Consider the following 22,038-nt stretch of genomic DNA (forward strand, 5'->3'; position numbering starts at 1 on the left):
AAATACTGGGAGATATACTTGCTGTTGTAAATCTGTTGTAAAATCAATTAACACGCGGTATATTAGATAATAGAAACGGGTTATTGTGAACAAAAATAGATTTACCAGAGTTGAGCTTGTAGACCCAGTCCCAGTGAACTCCTTCTCCACAGTCGTTTCATTTGGACTCCGCTTCAGAGTCTGACCAGCGGGAATCGTGGAATCGTTGTAAGATCTGACGAACTTAAAGTCACTGGTTCGTGAGCCAGTTGTTAAGTAAGTGTCATAATTGTAAGAACTCCGTAAAGTTCCTGCGCCCTCTACCTCCGCGTAGTTGGGAGGGAAATATGCACTGGGAATAGCCACTGCGCCGTCAAACAACAGTCTGGGTTTTCGTCTCCGGCAAAACCTCACGGTCACAATTAGAATAATAAAAGTAAGAAAAAAGGTCGAGACGGAGACCAGTGCGATGATCAAATATGAAGTTAATTTGGAATCGTTTTCCTCAGAAAACATATCTTTCAATTCTGGAACTTCTGCCAAGTTATCTGAAACCAATAAATACACGATGCATGTTGTGGAGAGAGGGGGGCGTCCGTTATCAGCCACTGAGATGACAAGATTCTGTTTCATCGCGTCCGATTCAGAAATGTCCCGCTGCGCCCTGATCTCACCGCTGTGGAGACCAATGGTGAAAAGTCCTGGATCAGTCGATTTCAGGATCTGATAGGACAGCCACGCGTTCTGTCCAGAGTCTGCATCCACAGCGATCACTTTGGAAACTAGAGAGCCTGCATGAGCAGCTTTGGGGACCATTTCTGTCATGAAGGAGTTCCCCAGAGGCGCAGGATACAATATCTGTGGAGAGTTATCGTTCTCATCCGTTATGAACACACACACAGTCACATTACTGCTGAGTGGAGGAGACCCGTTGTCTCTGGCAACGACCTGCACTTTGAAGCTTCTGAACTGCTCATAATCAAATGATCTCACGGCATGGATCACCCCAGTTTCTCCGCTAATCGACAAAAATGAGGATACAGGAACACCACTGACCTCACTGGACAGCACAGAATAGGACACGGTGCCGTTCTGCCTCCAGTCTGGGTCTCTCGCCTTTACTGAAATCACAGAGGAGCCGGGTTTGTTATTTTCAGCCACGTACACGCTGTATGACTGCTCGTCAAATGCAGGTGGGTTGTCATTCACGTCTGATACAGATAACTGCACAGTTTTTGAGGACGATAAGGGTGGAGAGCCCTCATCAGTTGCAACAACTGTAATGTTATATTCAGACACAACCTCACGGTCTAGCTCTCCTGTAGTTACCAGTGAGTAATAATTTTTTATCGAGGGAATTAACTTGAAAGGTACATTTTGCTGAATAGAGCATCGTAATTGTTGGTTTGTCCCGGAATCTTTATCTTGGACATTAATAATCCCTACTTCCGTCCCAGGTAACGCGCTCTCTGGGATCGGATTGTTCAGAGATTTAAGAAATATCATCGGAGCATTGTCATTCACATCAGCGATTTCGATTATAACCTTAGCAAGAGAAGCTAATCCGGATCCATCTTTGGCTTGGATTCGCAATTCGTATGTGGACTCCTCTTCGAAATCGATCGCCCCTGTGACCTTAATTTGGCCAGTATGTGGATCAAGCGAAAATAATTTCATTTCTTCGTCCGAAACACGAGCGAATTCGTATGCCACTTCACCATTGGCTCCCTCATCTGCATCAGTGGCGCTGACCGTAGCCAGTACAGCACCTACAGGAGAATTTTCTGGCAGACTGACTGTATACACGGCCTGGCTAAAAACGGGGACATTATCATTAGCATCCAGCACAGTGATGTGCACAACTACAGTACCAGATCTCTGTGGAGTCCCTCCGTCAGTTGCAGTAAGTAATAGTGTTACCTCCTGCTGTTTTTCGCGATCCAACTCTTTTTCTAATACTAACTCGCCATATCTTCCACCGTCAGTGTTCGTATGAACAGCCAAAACAAAATGATCATTTTCCTGTAGTATGTAGCTTTGGACCGCGTTCTTTCCTATATCCGCATCGTGGGCCTCGTCTAAGAGAAAGCGTGCTCCTTTTACAGCCGATTCTCTGATTTCTAACCTGATATGATCTTTTTTAAACTGAGGTGAATTGTCATTAACATCTTGAATATGAAGCGATATTCGATGTAATTCCAGAGGATTCTCCAGAACAAGCTCACATTTTAAGGCACACGAACTCTTCTGTCCACAAAGCGTTTCTCTGTCAATCCTTTCCGACACAATCAAATCGCCAGAAGTCAGATTAATGTCACAATAACGTCGGCGGCTACCTTCATTATCTATCCGGGCTCTGCGGGCAGAAAAGCTCGTCACGGCAACACTGAGATCTTTTGCAATATTTCCAATAACAGATCCGCGTTTCAGCTCCTCTGGAATAGAATAGCTCACATCTCCAAGCGACGAAGGCAGGATGAAAATGATTAAAAATACACGATACATGAGGTTGCTCGGAGAAAAAGAACTGCAGCCCATCTTCACATTCAAATAACAGGACGATCGAACTGCAATGAATTCCTTTAATCTATAGATATATTCCAAGATACCCCCCACTCACTGAAAACAATCAACTGAAAGGAAATAGACCGATAGTCCGTGTGGTATTACGGGTTTTTGTAGTGTAGCAGCGAATGCATTGCCACTGAATATTACACCGATGGGCGGAGAGGTGCATCTAACATTGCTGAGCTAGTAAATAGCGACACTCTCTGACTTTTTGAAACATTGCACATAATTGCGCTGTATGTCTCTTCACAGTGACCTGAGGTCATACTTGGACTACCAGCATGTATACGGGAAACAACAAACTGTGGTAGAAGATTAAATGCAAATAAAACTGAATCAAAATGCTTGTTTCGTCTATATTCGAAGACAATGGTTTACACAAAATCTCTCAAAATAAACATTACTCAGCGACATCAACTAATCCTGAAAATCATTTTATGCACAACTGTTAAATATAAATTGCATACAGTGTCTGATGAAGTATTATCATAAAATTCAGCATAGTCACAACCAGTTTAATTTAATTTTGTCTCAATTATTTGAATAACCTATCAATGTCTTTTTTTGTTGTTCTTACTATGCTTGCCAAGAGAATGCAGTCCAAAAATGCCTCGTGTCATGTGCTACCTCAGTGTAAGATATATAAAAATGCATTAATATCTTAAAAGACATAAATGGAAGAACCATAGCCACAATTTGTACACAATTAAAGAGTGAAATAATCACAGCTCATGTGTTACCTACTTTGTGGTAGATACACTCAAGCTACGGCACTGACACCAAAAAATAAAATATAAAAACACCATGACCTGAATTCATAGTTATGAGTTTAGAAATATGACTCACTCTCAGGGTGCTTTCCCCCTCGTTGTTAACTAGCCTATGATATATACTATATTCAAAAAACATGCCTTTGCTTTGTTCTAAAGGAAAACTGCAAATTATGCTACCTTATTGTTCATCCAATAGTAATGTCTTATTTCCTGGGTAAAAACGCAATTAAAGGAAGGATCAGAAGCTGATTGCAAAATGACATGAGCATGCCGAAACAAAAATACTTCATGCACAGCATAAAGGGCAGTAAAACTCTGTATGAGTACAAAATGAGGGACACCTACTTACCAAAGTCGAGCATTTGGATGCATTCTCAATGGGCTCTGTCTTTCCACTACCTTCATTAGGGCTCTTTCTCAACGTCTGCTGAGTGGGCAATGTAACGTCATTGTAAGAGCTGACAAACTTGAAGTCGCTGGTGCGGGAGCCTGTCGTCAAGTAAGTGTCATAATTGTAAGAACTGCGGAGTGTTCCAGCTCCATCCACATCTGCGTAGTTGGGAGGGAAATATGCACTCGGAATTGCCACTGCGCCATCAAACAACAGTTGGGGTTTTCGTCTACGGCACAACCTCACTGTCACGATAAGAATAATGAACGCCAGGAAGAAGGTGGAGACAGAAACCAGAGCAATAATTAAATACGAAGTTAATTTGGAACCGTTTTCCTCATATGACGTTTCTTTCAACTCTGAAACATCTGCCAAGTTATCAGAGATCAGTAAATATATTGAACAGGTTGTTGAGAGAGGAGGTTGTCCATTATCTTTCACTAAGACAACAAGGCTCTGCTTCATGGTGTCCGATTCAGAAATGTCACGCTGTGTCCTGATCTCTCCACTGTGGAGGCCAATGGTGAAAAGTCCTGGATCAGTTGGTTTCAGGATCTGATAGGACAGCCAGGCGTTCTGTCCAGAGTCAGCATCCACAGCGATCACCTTAGAAACCAGGGAGCCCGCATGAGCAGCTTTGGGGACCATCTCAGTCATTAAGGAGTTCCCGAGAGGCGCAGGATATAATATCTGGGGAGAGTTATCATTCTCATCCTTTATAAACACACTCACTGTCACGTTGCTGCTGAGTGGAGGGGAACCGTTGTCTCTGGCAACCACCTGCACTTTGAAGCTTCTGAATTGCTCATAATCAAATGATCTGACAGCATGGATCATGCCAGTGTCTCCGTTAACGGACAAAAACGATGACACAGGAACACCATTGACCTCACTGGACGACAAAGAATAGAAAACGGTGCCGTTCTGTCTCCAGTCCGGGTCACTTGCCCTCACAGAAATAACAGAAAATCCGGGCTTATTATTTTCAGACACGTAAGCATTGTAGGACTGCTCATCAAATAGAGGCGCGTTGTCATTCACGTCTGACACAGACAGCTGCACAACTTTGGAGGAAGAAAGTGGCGGGGAACCCTCGTCAATAGCTGTGATTGTGATGTTGTATTCAGAGACCACTTCACGGTCTAGTTCGCCTGTAGTTACCAGCGAGTAATAATTTTTGATTGAGGGGATCAACTTGAAAGGAACATTTTGCTGGATAGAGCAGCGGACGTGTCGATTTGCCCCTGAATCTTTATCCTGAACATTAATGATGCCCACCTCCGTGCCAGGTAATGCATTTTCAGGAATGTTTTTGTTTAGAGATTTTAAAGCTATAACCGGGGCATTGTCATTCGCATCAGTGATTTCAATAATTACTTTAGCCTGTGAAGTCAGTCCCGCTCTGTCTTTCCCTTCAATACGCATTTCATAAGTGAACTCTTCTTCGTAATCGATTGGTCCGGTAACGACAATTTCTCCTTTTATCTGGTCAACAGAAAATATCCTTTTTGCTTTTTCAGATATGTGACTAAATTCATACGTTACCTCGCCATTCGGTCCCTCGTCTGCATCAGTGGCGCTGACTGTGAGCACTACAACGCCTAAAGGAGAGTTTTCTGGCAGACTGGCTGTATAAACGGCCTGGCTAAACACGGGCATATTATCGTTAGCATCAAGCACAGTGATGTGTATAACTACTGTACCGGTTTTCTGTGGAGACCCTCCGTCAGTGGCAGCCATCACTAATGTAAGCTCTTGCTGTTCTTCACGATCCAGTTCTTTTTCTAACACTAACTCTCCGTATTTTCTTCCTTCTCTATTCGTATGCACAACCAAAACAAAATTATCATTCCTTTGTAACGTGTAGCTTTGAACCGCGTTCTGTCCTATATCAGCGTCATGGGCCTCATTCACTGGAAAGCGGGCGCCTTTATCGGCAGATTCTGTAATTTCTAGTCGTATAACATCCTTCGGAAACCGAGGCGAGTTGTCATTTATATCGTGAATTTGAAGTGTAATGCGATATAGCTCCAAAGGATCCTCCAGTACGACCTCATATTGCAGGTGACATGTAATCTTCTCCCCGCAAATCTCTTCTCTGTCCATTATTTCAGACAAAACCAAATCGCCAGAATTCAGGTTAATGTCGCAGTATCGTCGGCGACTACCTTCAGTATCAATACGGGCTTTGCGAGCTCTTAGTGTTTCAACATCCACACCCAGATCCTTCGCTATATTTCCAATGACGGTTCCACGTTTCATCTCTTCCGGAATGGAATAGCTTACATCGCCAAAGGAAGTAGGCACGGCAATGAGAAAATAAATAAAAAAGCACGTCTGGCAAATAACAGTGAACCCTATGTAACACATTTTAGTTCAAACAAAAGATGATTCGCATTGTAATCCAATATTTTAATGTATCAGCCGATTTAATAGCAGGATGTTCCGATAGCATCCAAGTTGAAAGACAATAGCTCTACGGTCCTTGTGGTACAATGATTTCTGTGTTGCAGCAGCGGATTGCTAGTGTGTGAATATTTTCATTGTGGGAGGAGAGGTACATGGAACGTTCTTTGCTGGTGAACAGCGACACTATGAGCACATTTAAATAAGTGCATACAGCAACGAATATGAAATATGGCCGTTTTGAGATAAGTCACCATTAAATAGATTCTGAAGATATCATTTTATAGCGGCATGGAAAATAGGTATGCGCAATTTTAAACTGAATCTCAATTCCACATGGACACTCGTTGAGGTAAAGAAAGCGGAAAAGCATATATCCATAAGTAAAACTGGACGTCAAAATGAAGGACGTCCTCCTATGATTTAGTTGGACAATGCAACATTTATAAAATAAAAACTCTTCTATGGGTATAATAAATTCTATTACAGAACTACAGGTTGTAAACACGCGTGGAAGTGAGCGGACAAAAGTGTTCATTTCTGGGTCTTAAAAAATATATATACAGTTGACTGTCTGATTCATTAAAACTATTTGTTAATTAGTCTACTGCACCCAATCTATATATTTTTCATAAAAACGGAACTCCATTCTAGATTTTAAATGCTTGTACGGAAGACAAACGCACCAAACCAGCAACATACATACAAACGCCTCAACAATAAAGTGACACACACAATTCACCAAATGCTATTTCAGTATGACTGTAACTATGGTTCGATGTTCGTGGGACGCAACAGTATTCAAATATAAATGGCAGTTACTATATTCCAAATGGTAGTACCCCTGAGTTTTAATTTGATTTCATGTAAACAGCAGAATTTCCAAGTGGTATTGGAAAGGAGAAAGAGCACTGGGACACATAAATCGCTCAGTTCAAGTCACATTTACATAAAAGGTGCAAAAAACGAACCCATCAGAAATCACATTGAAACAACAAAAACATTTTATGACATAGTGTAAGTTCAATTAAGACGTCCCTCACTGTCGCAAAACACGTATAGCAATAGCAACTATGCGTAAATGAATCAAAAGAACAGGATCGCATTAAACCTCTGGAAACAACAATATTATATATATCCGATTCAAATATTATTTCCACTTAAACATTGCATGGCAGTGCCAAAACACTAAATCAATTATGGGTATCCTATTGCTCTGGGGAACATGGATATGAACAAGGAATAAGGAATGCCAACTTACCAAAGTCGCGCAATTGGATATAGTGACAGCGTCCTCTTTCGCATCATTAGCTTCATTAGGGCTTCTCCTCAACGTCTGCTGAGTGGGCAGCGTGACGTCATTGTAAGAGGTAACGAACTTGAAGTCGCTGGTGCGTGAGCCAGTTGTTAAGTAAGTGTCATAATTGTAAGAACTGCGGAGAGTTCCTGCTCCATCCACCTCCGCGTAATTGGGAGGGAAATATGCGCTGGGTACCGCCACTGCGCTATCAAACAACAGCCTGGGCTTCCTTCTACGGCAAAGTCTTACAGCCACGACGAGAATAATGAACGTCAGAAAGAAGGTGGAAACGGAGACCAGAGAAATGATTAAATACGAAGTTAACTTTGAGTTCTTGCCCTCATCAGACATATCCTTCAAATTTGGAACTTCTGCCAAATTATCAGAAATGAGCAAATACACTGGACATGTTGTGGAGAGAGAAGGTTGTCCGTTATCTTTCACCAGTATAACAAGGTTCTGCTTCATGGAATCAGATTCCGAAATATCCCGCTGCGCTCTGATTTCTCCACTGTGGAGACCAATGGTGAAAAGTCCTGGATCCGTGGATTTCACGATCTGATAGGACAGCCAAGCGTTCTGTCCAGAGTCTGCATCCACTGCGATCACCTTAGAAACCAGAGAACCCGCATGGGCAGCTTTGGGGACCATCTCGGTCATGAAGGAGTTGCCTTGAGGAGCAGGATATAGTATCTGTGGAGAGTTATCATTCTCATCGGTTATGAACACACTCACAGTCACGTTGCTGCTGAGTGGAGGGGAACCGTTGTCTCTGGCAACGACCTGCACTTTGAAGCTTCTGAATTGCTCATAATCAAATGATCTGACAGCATGGATCATACCAGTGTCTCCGTTAATGGACAAAAACGATGACACGGGAACACCATTGACCTCACTGGACGACAAAGAATAGAAAACGGTGCCGTTCTGTCTCCAGTCCGGGTCACTTGCCCTCACAGAAATAACAGAAAATCCAGGCTTATTATTTTCAGACACGTAAGCATTGTAGGACTGCTCATCAAATAGAGGCGCGTTGTCATTCACGTCTGACACAGACAGCTGCACAACTTTGGAGGAAGAAAGTGGCGGGGAACCCTCGTCAATAGCTGTGATTGTGATGTTGTATTCAGAGACCACTTCACGGTCTAGTTCGCCTGTAGTTACCAGTGAGTAATAATTTTTTATCGAGGGAATTAACTTGAAAGGTACATTTTGCTGAATAGAGCACCGTAATTGTTGATTTGTCCCGGAGTCTTTATCCTGGATATTAATAATCCCTACCTCCGTTCCAGGTAACGCGCTCTCTGGGATCGGATTGTTCAGAGACTTAAGAAATATCATCGGAGTGTTGTCATTCACATCAGCGATTTCGATAATAACCTTAGCAAGGGAAGCCAGTCCGGATCCATCTTTGGCTTGGATACGCAATTCGTATGTAGACTCTTCTTCGAAATCGATCGGCCCTGTGACCATAATTTGTCCAGTGTGTGGATCAAGCGAAAATAATTTCATTTCTTCGTCCGAAACACGAGCGAATTCGTAAGTCACTTCACCATTGGCTCCCTCGTCTGCATCAGTGGCGCTGACCGTAGCCACTACAGCACCTAGAGGAGAATTTTCAGGCAGACTGACTGTATACACGGCCTGGCTAAAAACTGGGACATTATCATTAGCATCCAGCACAGTGATGTGCACAACTACAGTACCAGATCTCTGTGGAGTCCCTCCGTCAGTTGCAGTAAGTAATAATGTTACCTCCCGCTGTTCTTCGCGATCCAACTCCTTTTCTAATACTAACTCGCCATATCTTCCACCGTCGGTGTTCGTATTAACAGCCAAAACAAAATGATCATTTTCCTGTAGTGTGTAGCTTTGGACCGCGTTCTTTCCTATGTCCGCATCGTGGGCCTCGTCTAAGAGAAAGCGAGCTCCTTTGTCAGCTGATTCCGTAATTTCTAACATGATAAAATCTTTCTTAAACTGAGGTGAATTGTCATTAACATCTTGAATATGAAGCGATATTCGATGTAATTCCAGAGGATTCTCCAGAACAAGCTCACATTTTAAGGCACATGAACTCTTCTGTCCACAAAGCGTTTCTCTGTCAATCCTTTCCGACACAATCAAATCGCCAGAAGTCAGATTAATGTCACAATAACGACGGCGGCTACCTTCATTATCTATCCGGGCTCTGCGGGCAGAAAAGCTTGTCACGTCAACACTGAGATCTTTTGCAATATTTCCAATAACAGATCCGCGTTTCAGCTCCTCTGGAATAGAATAGCTCACATCTCCAAGCGACGAAGGCAGGATGAAAATGATTAAAAATACACGATACATGAGGTTGCTCGGAGAAAAATAACTGCAGCCCATCTTCACATTCAAATAACAGGAAGATCGAACTGCAATGAATTCCTTCAACCTATAGAAATATTCCAAGATATCCCCCACTCACTGAAAACAATCAACTGAAAGGAAATAGACCGATAATCCGTGTGGTATTACGGGTTTCTGTAGTGTACCAGCGAATGCATTGCCACTGAATATTACACCGATGGGCGGAGAGGTGCATCTAACATTGCTGAGCTAGTAAATAGCGACACTCTCTGACTTTTTGAAAAATTGCACATAATTGTGCTGTATGTCTCTTCACAGTGGCCTGAGGCCATGAATGGACTACCAGCATGCACACGGGAGACAACAAATTGTGGTGTAAAATTAAATGTGAATAAGACTGATTCAAAATGCTTGTTTTGTCTATATTCGAAGCCAATGGTTTTCACAAAATCCCTAAAAAAGAACATTATTTGGCGCCATTAACTAATCTTAAAAATCATTTTATACATACAAATTGCATCTTGAGCCTGACGCTTACTATGCGGAAGTTTTATCATAAAATTCAGCATTGGTCTTAACCAGTTTCAATTAATTTTGCTTTAACAAGTGTCAATTATTAGAATAACCTGTCAATGTCTTTGTTTTGAATGTTATAACTCTGAAATCCCACAAACAGTGTTTCTTCAGAGAGAAAGTAGTACAAAATGCCTCATCTCATGTGCTACCTCACTGTAAGATATATAAAAATGCATTAATATCTTAAAATATAATGGGAGAACCATAGCCACAATTTGTACACACTTAAACAGTGAAATAATCACAGCTCGTGTTACCTAGTTTATGGTAGATACATTCAAGCTACAGCACTGACACCAAAAATAAAATATAAAAGCACCATGACCTGAATTCATAGTTATGAGTTTAGAATTCTGACTCACTCTCAGGGGTTCTTTCATTCTCACTAGTTAACTAGCCTATTATACATACTATATTCCCAAAAACATGCCTTTGCTTTGTTCTAAAAGAAAACCGCTAATTATGCTACCATATTGTTCATCCAATAAAGTGATGTCTTATTTTCTGGGTAAAAACGCAATTAAAGGAAGGATCAGAAGCTGATTGCAAAATGACATGAGCATGCCGAAACAAAAATACTTCATGCACAGCGTAAAGGGCAGTAAAACTCTGTATGAGTACAAAATGAGGGACACCAACTTACCAAAGTCGAGCATTTGGATGCATTCTCAATGGCCTCTGTCTTTCCACTACCTTCATTAGGGCTCTGTCTCAACGTCTGCTGAGTGGGCAATGTAACGTCATTGTAAGAGCTGACAAACTTGAAGTCGCTGGTGCGGGAGCCTGTCGTCAAGTAAGTGTCATAATTGTAAGAACTGCGGAGCGTTCCAGCTCCATCCACATCTGCGTAGTTGGGAGGGAAATATGCACTCGGAATTGCCACTGCGCCATCAAACAACAGTTGGGGTTTTCTTCTACGGCACAACCTCACGGTCACGATAAGAATAATGAACGCCAGGAAGAAGGTGGAGACAGAAACCAGAGCAATAATTAAATACGAAGTTAATTTGGAACTGTTTTCCTCATATGACGTTTCTTTCAGCTCTGAAACATCTGCCAAGTTATCAGAGATCAGTAAATATATTGAACAGGTTGTTGAGAGAGGAGGTTGTCCATTATCTTTCACTAAGACAACAAGGCTCTGCTTCATGGTGTCCGATTCAGAAATGTCACGCTGAGTCCTGATCTCCCCACTGTGGAGGCCAATGGTGAAAAGTCCTGGATCAGTTGGTTTCAGGATCTGATAAGACAGCCAAGCGTTCTGTCCAGAGTCAGCATCCACAGCGATCACCTTAGAAACCAGGGAGCCCGCATGAGCAGCTTTGGGGACCATCTCAGTCATTAAGGAGTTCCCGAGAGGCGCAGGATATAATATCTGTGGAGAGTTATCATTCTCATCCTTTATAAACACACTCACTGTCACGTTGCTGCTGAGTGGAGGGGAACCGTTGTCTCTGGCAACCACCTGCACTTTGAAGCTTCTGAATTGCTCATAATCAAATGATCTGACAGCATGGATCATGCCAGTGTCTCCGTTAATGGACAAAAACGATGACACAGGAACACCATTGACCTCACTGGATGACAAAGAATAGAAAACGGTGCCGTTCTGTCTCCAGTCCGGGTCACTTGCCCTCACAGAAATAACAGAAAATCCGGGCTTATTATTTTCAGACACGTAAGCATTGTAGGACTGCTCATCAAATAGAGGCGCGTTGTCATTCACATCTGACACAGACAGCTGCACAACTTTGGAGGAAGAAAGTGGCGGGGAACCCTCGTCAATAGCTGTGATTGTGATGTTGTATTCAGAGACCACTTCACGGTCTAGTTCGCCTGTAGTTACCAGCGAGTAATAATTTTTGATTGAGGGGATCAACTTGAAAGGAACATTTTGCTGGATAGAGCAGCGGACCTGTCGATTTGCCCCTGAATCTTTATCCTGAACATTAATGATGCCCACCTCCGTGCCAGGTAAAGCATTTTCAGGAATGTTTATGTTTAGAGATTTTAAAGCTATAACCGGGGCATTGTCATTCGCATCAGTGATTTCAATAATTACTTTAGCCTGTGAAGTCAGTCCCGCTCTGTCTTTCCCTTCAATACGCATTTCATAAGTGAACTCTTCTTCGTAATCGATTGGTCCGGTAACGACAATTTCTCCTTTTTTCTGGTCAACAGAAAATATCCTTTTTGCTTTTTCAGATATGTGACTAAATTCATACGTTACCTCGCCATTCGGTCCCTCGTCTGCATCAGTGGCGCTGACTGTGAGCACTACAGCGCCTAAAGGAGAGTTTTCTGGCAGACTGGCTGTATAAACGGCCTGGCTAAACACGGGCATATTATCGTTAGCATCAAGCACAGTGATGTGTATAACTACTGTACCGCTTTTCTGTGGAGTCCCTCCGTCAGCGGCAGCCAGCACTAATGTAACCTCTTGCTGTTCTTCACGATCCAGTTCTTTTTCTAACACTAACTCTCCGTATTTTCTTCCTTCTCTATTCGTATGCACAACCAAAACAAAATTATCATTCCTTTGTAACGTGTAGCTTTGAACCGCGTTCTGTCCTATATCAGCGTCGTGGGCCTCATTCACTGGAAAACGGGCACCTTTAACAGTAGATTCATGTATTTCGAGTCGTATAATATCCTTCGGAAACCGAGGCGAGTTGTCATTTATGTCCTGAATTTGAAGTGTAATGCGAAATAGCTCCAAAGGATCCTCCAGTACGACCTCATTTTGCAGGTGACATGTAATCTTCTCACCGCAAATCTCTTCTCTGTCGACCCTTTCAGATACAATCAAATCGCCAGAATTCAGATTAATGTCGCAGTATCGTCGGCGACTACCTTCAGTATCAATACGGGCTTTGCGAGCTCTTAGTGTTTCAACATCCACACCCAGATCCTTCGCTATATTTCCAATGACGGTTCCACGTTTCATTTCTTCCGGAATGGAATAGCTTACATCGCCAAAGGAAGTAGGCACGGCAATGAGAAAATAAATGAAAAAGCACGTCTGGCAACTAACAGTGAACCCTTTGTAACACATTTTAGTTCAAACAAAAGATGATTCGCATTGTAATCCAATATTTTAATGTATCAGCCGATTTAACAGCAGGATGTTCCGATAGCATCCAAGTTGGAAGACAATAGCTCTACGGTCCTTGTGGTACAATGATTTCTGTGTTGCAGCAGGGGATTGCTAGTGTGTGAATATTTTCATAGTGGGAGGAGAGGTGCACGGAACGTTCCTTAGCTGGTGAACAGCGACACTATGAGCACATTTAAATAAGTGCATACAGCAACGAATATGAAATATGCCAGTTTTGAGATATGTCACAATTAAATAGATTCTGAAGATATCATTTTATAGCGGTCATGGAAAATAGGTATGCACAATTTTAAACTGAATCTCAATTCCACAAGGACACTCGTTGAGGTAAAGAAAGCGGGAAAGTATATATCCATAAGTAAAACTGGATGTCAAAATGAAAGACGTCCTCCTATGATTTAGTTGGACAATGCAACATTTATAAAATAAAAACTCTTCTATGGGTATGATAAATTCTATTACAGAACGACAGGTTGTAAACACGCGTGGAAATGAGCGGACAAAAGTGTTCATTTCTGGGTCTTAAAAAATATATATACAGATGACTTTCTGATTCATTAAAACTATTTGTTAATTAGTCTACTGCACACAATCTAGATATTTTGCATAAAAACGGAACTCCATTCTAGAGTTTAAATACTTCTACGGAAGACAAACGCAGCAAACCAGCAACATATATACAAACGCCTCAACAATACAGTGACACACAATTGACCAAATGCTATTTCAGTATGACTATAACAATGGTTCGATGTTCGACGCAACGGTATGCAAATATAAATGGCAGTTACTATATTCCAAATGGTAGTACCCCTGAGTTTTAATTTGATTTCATGTAAACAGCAGAATTTCCAAGTGGTATTGGAAAGAAGAAAGAGCACTGGGACATAAATCGCTCAGTTGAAGTCACATTCACAAAAAAAGGTGCACAAAAACGAACCCACCAGAAATCACATTGAAACAACAAAAACATTTTATGACATAGTGTAAGTTCAAATAAGACTTCCCTCACTGTCGCAAAACACGTGTAGCAATAGCAACTATGCGTAAATTAATCAAAAGAACAGCATCGCAGTAAACCTCTGGAAACAACAATATTACATATATCCGATTCAAATATTATTTTCACTGAATCATTGCATGGCAATGCCAAAACACTAAATAAATGACGGGTATCCTATTGCTCTAGGGAACATGGATATGAACAAGGAATAAGGAATGCCAACTTACCAAAGTTGCGCAATTGGATATAGTGACAGCATCCTCTTTCACATCACCAGCTTCATTAGGGCTTCTCCTCAACGTCTGCTGAGTGGGCAGCGTGACGTCATTGTAAGAGGTAACGAACTTGAAGTCGCTGGTGCGTGAGCCAGTTGTTAAGTAAGTGTCATAATTGTAAGAACTGCGGAGAGTTCCTGCTCCATCCACCTCCGCGTAATTGGGAGGGAAATATGCGCTGGGTACCGCCACTGCGCTATCAAACAACAGCCTAGGCTTCCTTCTACGGCAAAGTCTTACAGCCACGAGGAGAATAATGAACGTCAGAAAGAAGGTAGAAACGGAGACCAGAGAAATGATTAAATACGAAGTTAACTTTGAGTTGTTGCCCTCATCAGACATATCCTTCAAATTTGGAACTTCTGCCAAATTATCAGAAATGAGCAAATACACTGGACATGTTGTGGAGAGAGAAGGTTGTCCGTTATCTTTCACCAGTATAACAAGGTTCTGCTTCATGGAATCAGATTCCGAAATATCCCGCTGCGCTCTGATTTCTCCACTGTGGAGACCAATGGTGAAAAGTCCTGGATCCGTCGATTTCACGATCTGATAGGACAGCCAAGCGTTCTGTCCAGAGTCTGCATCCACAGCGATCACCTTTGAAACCAGAGAACCGGCATGGGCAGCTTTGGGGACCATCTCGGTCATGAAGGAGTTCCCTTGAGGAGCAGGATATAGTATCTGTGGAGAGTTATCATTCTCATCGGTTATGAACACACTCACAGTCACGTTGCTGCTGAGTGGAGGGGAACCGTTGTCTCTGGCAACCACCTGCACTTTGAAGCTTCTGAATTGCTCATAATCAAATGATCTGACAGCATGGATCATGCCAGTGTCTCCGTTAACGGACAAAAACGATGACACAGGAACACCATTGACCTCACTGGACGACAAAGAATACAAAACGGTGCCGTTCTGTCTCCAGTCCGGGTCACTTGCCCTCACAGAAATAACAGAAAATCCGGGCTTATTATTTTCAGACACGTAAGCATTGTAGGACTGCTCATAAAATAGAGGCGCGTTGTCATTCACGTCTGACACAGACAACTGCACAACTTTGGAGGAAGAAAGTGGCGGGGAACCCTCGTCAATAGCTGTGATTGTGATGTTGTATTCAGAGACCACTTCACGATCTAGTTCGCCTGTAGTTACCAGCGAGTAATAATTTTTGATTGAGGGGATCAACTTGAAAGGAACATTTTGCTGGATAGAGCAGCGGACCTGTTGGTTTGCCCCTGAATCTTCGTCCTGAACATTAATGATGCCCACCTCTGTGCCAGGTAATGCACTTTCAGGAATGTTTATGTTTAGAGATTTTAAAGCTATAACTGGGGCATTGTCATTCGCATCAGTGATTTCAATAATTACTTTAGCCTGTGAAGTCAGTCCCGCTCTGTCTTTCCCTTCAATACGCATTTCATAAGTGAACTCTTCTTCGTAATCGATTGGTCCGGTAACGACAATTTCTCCTTTTATCTGGTCAACAGAAAATATCCTTTTTGCTTTTTCAGATATGTGACTAAATTCATACGTCACCTCGCCATTCGGTCCCTCGTCTGCATCAGTGGCACTGACTGTGAGCACTACAACGCCTAAATGAGAATTTTCTGGCAGACTGGCTGTATAAACGGCCTGGCTAAACACAGGCATATTATCGTTAGCATCAAGCACAGTGATGTGTATAACTACTGTACCGGTTTTCTGTGGAGTCCCTCCGTCAGCGGCAGCCAGCACTAATGTAACCTCTTGCTGTTCTTCACGATCCAGCTCTTTTTCTAAAACTAACTCTCCGTATTTTCTTCCTTCTCTATTCGTATGCACAACCAAAACAAAATTATCATTCCTTTGTAACGTGTAGCTTTGAACCGCGTTCTGTCCTATATCAGCGTCGTGGGCCTCATTCACTGGAAAACGGGCACCTTTAACAGCAGATTCTCGTATTTCGAGTCGTATAATATCCTTCGGAAACCGAGGCGAGTTGTCATTTATATCCTGAATTTGAAGTGTAATGCGATATAGCTCCAAAGGATCCTCCAGTACGACTGCATATTTCAGGTGGCATGTAACCTTCTCACCGCAAATCTCTTCTCTGTCGACCCTTTCAGATACAATCAAATCGCCAGAATTCAGATTAATGTCGCAGTATCGTCGGCGACTACCTTCAGTATCAATACGGGCTTTGCGAGCTCTTAGTGTTTCAACATCCACACCCAGATCCTTCGCTATATTTCCAATGACGGTTCCATGTTTCATCTCTTCTGGAATAGAATAGCTTACATCGCCAAAGGAAGTAGGCACGGCAATGAGAAAATAAATGAAAAAGCACGTCTGGCAACTAACAGTGAACCCTTTGTAACACATTTTAGTTCAAACAAAAGATGATTCGCATTGTAATCCAATATTTTAATGTATCAGCCTATTTAATAGCAGGATGTTCCGATAGCATCCAAGTTGAAAGACAATAGCTCTACGGTCCTTGTGGTACAATGATTTCTGTGTTGCAGCAGCGGATTGCTAGTGTCTGAATATTTTCATAGTGGGAGGAGAGGTGCACGGAACGTTCCTTAGCTGGTGAACAGCGACACGATGAGCACATTTAAATAAGTGCATACAGCAACGAATATGAAATCTGGAGGTTTTGAGATGTTACAATTAAATCGATTCTGAAGATATCATTTTTTAGCGGGCATGGAAAATAGTATGCACAATTTTAAACTGAATCTCAATTCCACAAGGACACTCGTTGAGGTAAAGAAAGCTGAAAAGTATATATCCATAAGTAAAACTGGATGTCAAAATGAAAGACGTCCTCCTATGATTTAGTTGGACAACATACATACATACATAAGTAAGTAAACAGCATTCAGCCAACACTTCTCGTCTATTCCTACACTAAACGTACTTAGCTGGTACCTAAGCTAGAAGTATCTACATGTTACAAAATAAATTCTATGGTATGAAAATTGTACAGAATACAGGTTGTAAACACGCGTGTAAATGAGCCAACAAAAGTGTTCATTTCAGGGTCTGAAAAAAATCTATACAGTTGACATTCTGATTCATTAAATCATTTGTTAATCAGTCTACTGCACAAAATGTAGATATGTTTCATAAAAACTGAACTCCATTCTAGATTTTAAATGCTTGTACAGAAGACAAACGTAGCAAACCAGCAACATACCTACAAACGTCTCAACAATACAATGCCACATACAATTCACCAAATGCTATTTCAGTATGACAATTTATTAAAGAAGTCTACTAAATGGTTCAATGTTCGTGGGATGCAACAGTATGCAGATATCAATGGCAATTACTATATTCCAAATGATAGTATCCCTGAGTTGTAATTTGATTTCATATAAACAGCAAATTTTCCAAGTGGTATTGGCAAGGAGAAAGAGCACTGGGACACATAAACCGCTCAGTTGAAGTCACATCTACATAAATCGTGCACAAAAACTAACCCACCAGAAATCACATTGAAACAACAAAAACATTATATGACATAGTGTAAGTTCAAGGCTTCCCTCACTGACGCAAAACACGTATGGCAATAGCAACTCTGCGTAAATTAATTAAAAGAACAGCATCGCATTAACCCTCTGGAAACAACAATATTATATATATCCAATTCAAATATTATTTTCACTGAATCATGACATGGCAATTCCAAAAGACTAAATCAATTATGGGTATCCTATTGCTCTAGGGAACATGGATATCAAGGAACATGGAACATGGAACAAGGAATAATGAATGCCAACTTACCAAAGTTGCGCAATTGGATATAGTGACAGCGTCCTCTTTCACATCATCAGCTTCATTAGGGCTTCTCCTCAACGTCTGCTGAGTGGGCAGCGTGACGTCATTGTAAGAGGTAACGAACTTGAAGTCGCTGGTGCGTGAGCCAGTTGTTAAGTAAGTGTCATAATTATAAGAACTGCGGAGAGTTCCTGCTCCATCCACCTCCGCGTAATTGGGAGGGAAATATGCGCTGGGTACCGCCACTGCGCTATCAAACAACAGCCTAGGCTTCCTTCTACGGCAAAGTCTTACAGCCACGAGGAGAATAATGAACGTCAGAAAGAAGGTAGAAACGGAGACCAGAGAAATGATTAAATACGAAGTTAACTTTGAGTTGTTGCCCTCATCAGACATATCCTTCAAATTTGGAACTTCTGCCAAATTATCAGAAATGAGCAAATACACTGGACATGTTGTGGAGAGAGAAGGTTGTCCGTTATCTTTCACCAGTATAACAAGGTTCTGCTTCATGGAATCAGATTCCGAAATATCCCGCTGCGCCCTGATTTCTCCGCTGTGGAGACCAATGGTGAAAAGTCCTGGATCAGTCGATTTCAGTATCTGATAGGAAAGCCATGCATTCTGTCCAGAGTCTGCATCCACAGCGATCACCTTTGAAACCAGGGAACCCGCATGGGCAGCTTTGGGGACCATCTCGGTCATGAAGGAGTTCCCTTGAGGAGCAGGATATAGTATCTGTGGAGAGTTATCATTTTCGTCTGTTATGAACACACTCACAGTCACATTACTGCTGAGTGGAGGAGAACCGTTGTCTCTGGCAACGACCTGAACTTTGAAGCTTCTGAACTTCTCATAATCAAATGATCTGACAGCATGGATCACCCCGGTGTCTCCGTTAATCGATAAAAAAGAGGACACGGGAACACCACTGATGTCACTGGATAACAAAGAATAGAATACGGTTCCGTTCTGTCTCCAGTCCGCGTCGCTCGCCCTCACATAAATAACCGTGGTGCCGGGATTGTTATTTTCTTTCACATAGGCGCTGTACGACTGCTCATCGAACAAAGGCGGGTTGTCATTCACGTCTGAAACAGATAACTGAATATTTTTTGAGGAAGACAAAGGAGGGGAGCCTTCGTCGGTAGCTGTAATTGTTATGTTGTAAGCAGACAGCACTTCGCGGTCAAGATCGCCTGTAGTTACCAGCGAGTAATAATTTTTGATGGAGGGGATCAATTTGAAAGGAACGTGGTGTTGAATGGAGCAGCGTACCTGCCGATTTGCCCCAGAGTCTTTATCCTGAACGTTTATGATGCCCACCTCAGTGCCAGGTAATGCGTTCTCAGGGATAGGGTTGTTCAGAGATTTAAGAACTATCACTGGCGCGTTGTCATTCACATCACTGATTTCTATTATTACTTTCGTAAAAGAGGCCAGACCCGAACCATCTTTTGCTTGTATTCGAATTTCGTAATTCGACTCTTCTTCAAAGTCTGTTTGTCCAATCAGGGTGATTGTGCCCGTATTATGATCAATTGTGAACAGTTTGCCTGCATTATCAGATGTACGGCTAAATTCGTACGTCACTTCGCCATTAGCTCCCTCGTCTGCATCATTGGCACTGACGGTAACCACAACGGTACCTAAAGGAGAGTTTTCAGGCAGACTGACAGTATAAACAGCCTGGCTAAACACTGGGATATTATCATTAGCATCAAGCACAGTAACGTGTATAACTACAGTACCAGATCTCTGTGGAGTCCCCCCGTCAGCTGCAGTAAGTATTAATACAACCTCTTGTTGTTCCTCGCGATCCAACAGTTTTTCTAATACTAACTCACCGTATTTTCCTCCATCAGTGTTTGTATGGACAGCCAGAACAAAATTATCGTTTCTTTGTAATGTGTAGCTTTGCACAGAGTTCTGCCCAATATCCGCATCATGAGCCTCATCTAAGGGGAAGCGAGCTCCTCGAACGGCAGACTCCCTTATTTCCAGCAAGAAAGTATCTTTTGGAAACATAGGCGTGTTGTCATTGATGTCTTCTATTTTCAAAGCAATACGGTGCAGCTCCAGTGGATTCTCCAGTACAAGCTCGTGGTATAAATTGCACGTAGGCTTCTGACCACAGAGCTGTTCCCGATCCATCCTTTCCGCGACAACCAGATCACCAGTACCCAAATTAATGTCACAATAACGTTTGATACCGTCCTCCGTATCTATACGGGCTTTCCGAGTCGACAGACTCTTCAGATCCACACCGAGATCCTTCGCCATATTCCCAATAACAGATCCGAGTTTCATTTCCTCGGGAATAGAATAGCTCACATCTCCAAAGGAAGCAGGGAGGGAGAAAAGAAACAAAACCAAGCAGTACGTTGGGTTGCTCACTGAGTATCCTTTGTAGCCCATATTAGGTTCGAAATGACTGATAATTCAAACCCAATCCTTACACGTACAGAAATAGCACATTCAAATCATATCACCAAAAAAAAATAACATCCAAATGGAAAGAAACAGATCAAGGTCCGTGTGGTTCGATGGTTTTCCGTGGTTCAACAGCAGATTTCCTTCTCTTAATGTCAAGTGGGTGGAGAGCCGCATTAAACCGCCTGAAGTTGGTATATAGCGACACTCTGAGTAATTTTAAATAACTGCAGAAAATAAGAGGCACTCATTCTACCACCGTGCTAATCGTTTTCAGTAACCAGGGAAGAACACGTGGAAGTTTTAGATTTAATTTAACAAACAGCGTTTCTCATTGAACGTTTGGAAGAAGCAATGTCAAAATACTAGCTGTGTACATGCCTGTAAGTTAGTCAATCGACGTATTTCTTTAAAAAAGATGCTTCCTGGTGTTTTCATAGTTAGTAGTTTTCATAGTGAAGTAAAAGAGGATTTTTTTTAAAACAGCATCTATTAAATAAAAAAATATGATAAACAAATATAGTGTTTTCTCTACATCGTTTCTGGACTTCTGTTTATTGTAATTATTACAATTGATGCATTCAATATTCTGATGAGGAAATATTGAATTGTAATTACACAGGATATACACAGGATTAATAACATAAGTCAAAGATTGAGTCCATATATGAGAAATAAATCTCGATACGTAAGGCTGAGACCACGCATGCATGGGGGCAGAGGGACCAATAAGTCATTGATGTACACGTGAAATGAGATAACGATAGATGCACAAATGCGAGTCAATTTGAAGTTAACCAGCTAATTCACCTCAGATAAGCAATGGTGAGTAGCACCGGTCCAGAAGTGAGCAACACCTTTGTTTTTATCGTTTAAGATAGTTCACTTCATGTTTTATTAAACATACACTCTAAGTAATTTCGTAAATAAAACAAATATAGTCTCACATATGCTGAAAAGTTTAAGATTTTTTTTTCTAGGATGGATGTTTCTCAGTAATGTAGAAAGGATTTTCACGCCTGCCATATTCATATCCACATAGAAATAGTTATATGCCCGCAGAAATAAATCAAACCAGGAAATTCATGGCACACAGCTGAAAAATATAATA

General features: G+C 41.8%; 1 protein-coding gene across 8 annotated transcripts in view; it reads right to left on the reverse strand.

The window, feature by feature from the left end:
* Positions 1 to 22,038, reverse strand: part of LOC135250064 (protocadherin gamma-C5-like) — a 232,254-nt gene that overhangs the window by 207,564 nt on the left and 2,652 nt on the right. The window contains exon 1 of one of the 8 annotated variants that reach the window (XM_064325933.1): positions 18,501 to 21,226. The exons of 2 other annotated variants lie outside the window; for them this stretch is intronic. In XM_064325933.1, the coding sequence (XP_064182003.1) occupies positions 18,501 to 20,912 (2,412 nt within the window). In that variant the 5' untranslated portion in view covers positions 20,913 to 21,226. Of the gene's footprint in view, positions 1 to 105; positions 2,780 to 3,669; positions 6,217 to 7,378; positions 10,954 to 10,973; positions 13,464 to 14,678; positions 17,309 to 18,500; positions 21,227 to 22,038 lie in introns of those variants that run through there. 5 more of the 8 variants (XM_064325931.1, XM_064325934.1, XM_064325928.1 and 2 more) reach the window with 5 other exon arrangements.

The sequence above is a fragment of the Anguilla rostrata genome, chromosome 3 (genome assembly GCF_018555375.3).
Source record: "Anguilla rostrata isolate EN2019 chromosome 3, ASM1855537v3, whole genome shotgun sequence".
NCBI lineage: Eukaryota > Metazoa > Chordata > Actinopteri > Anguilliformes > Anguillidae > Anguilla > Anguilla rostrata.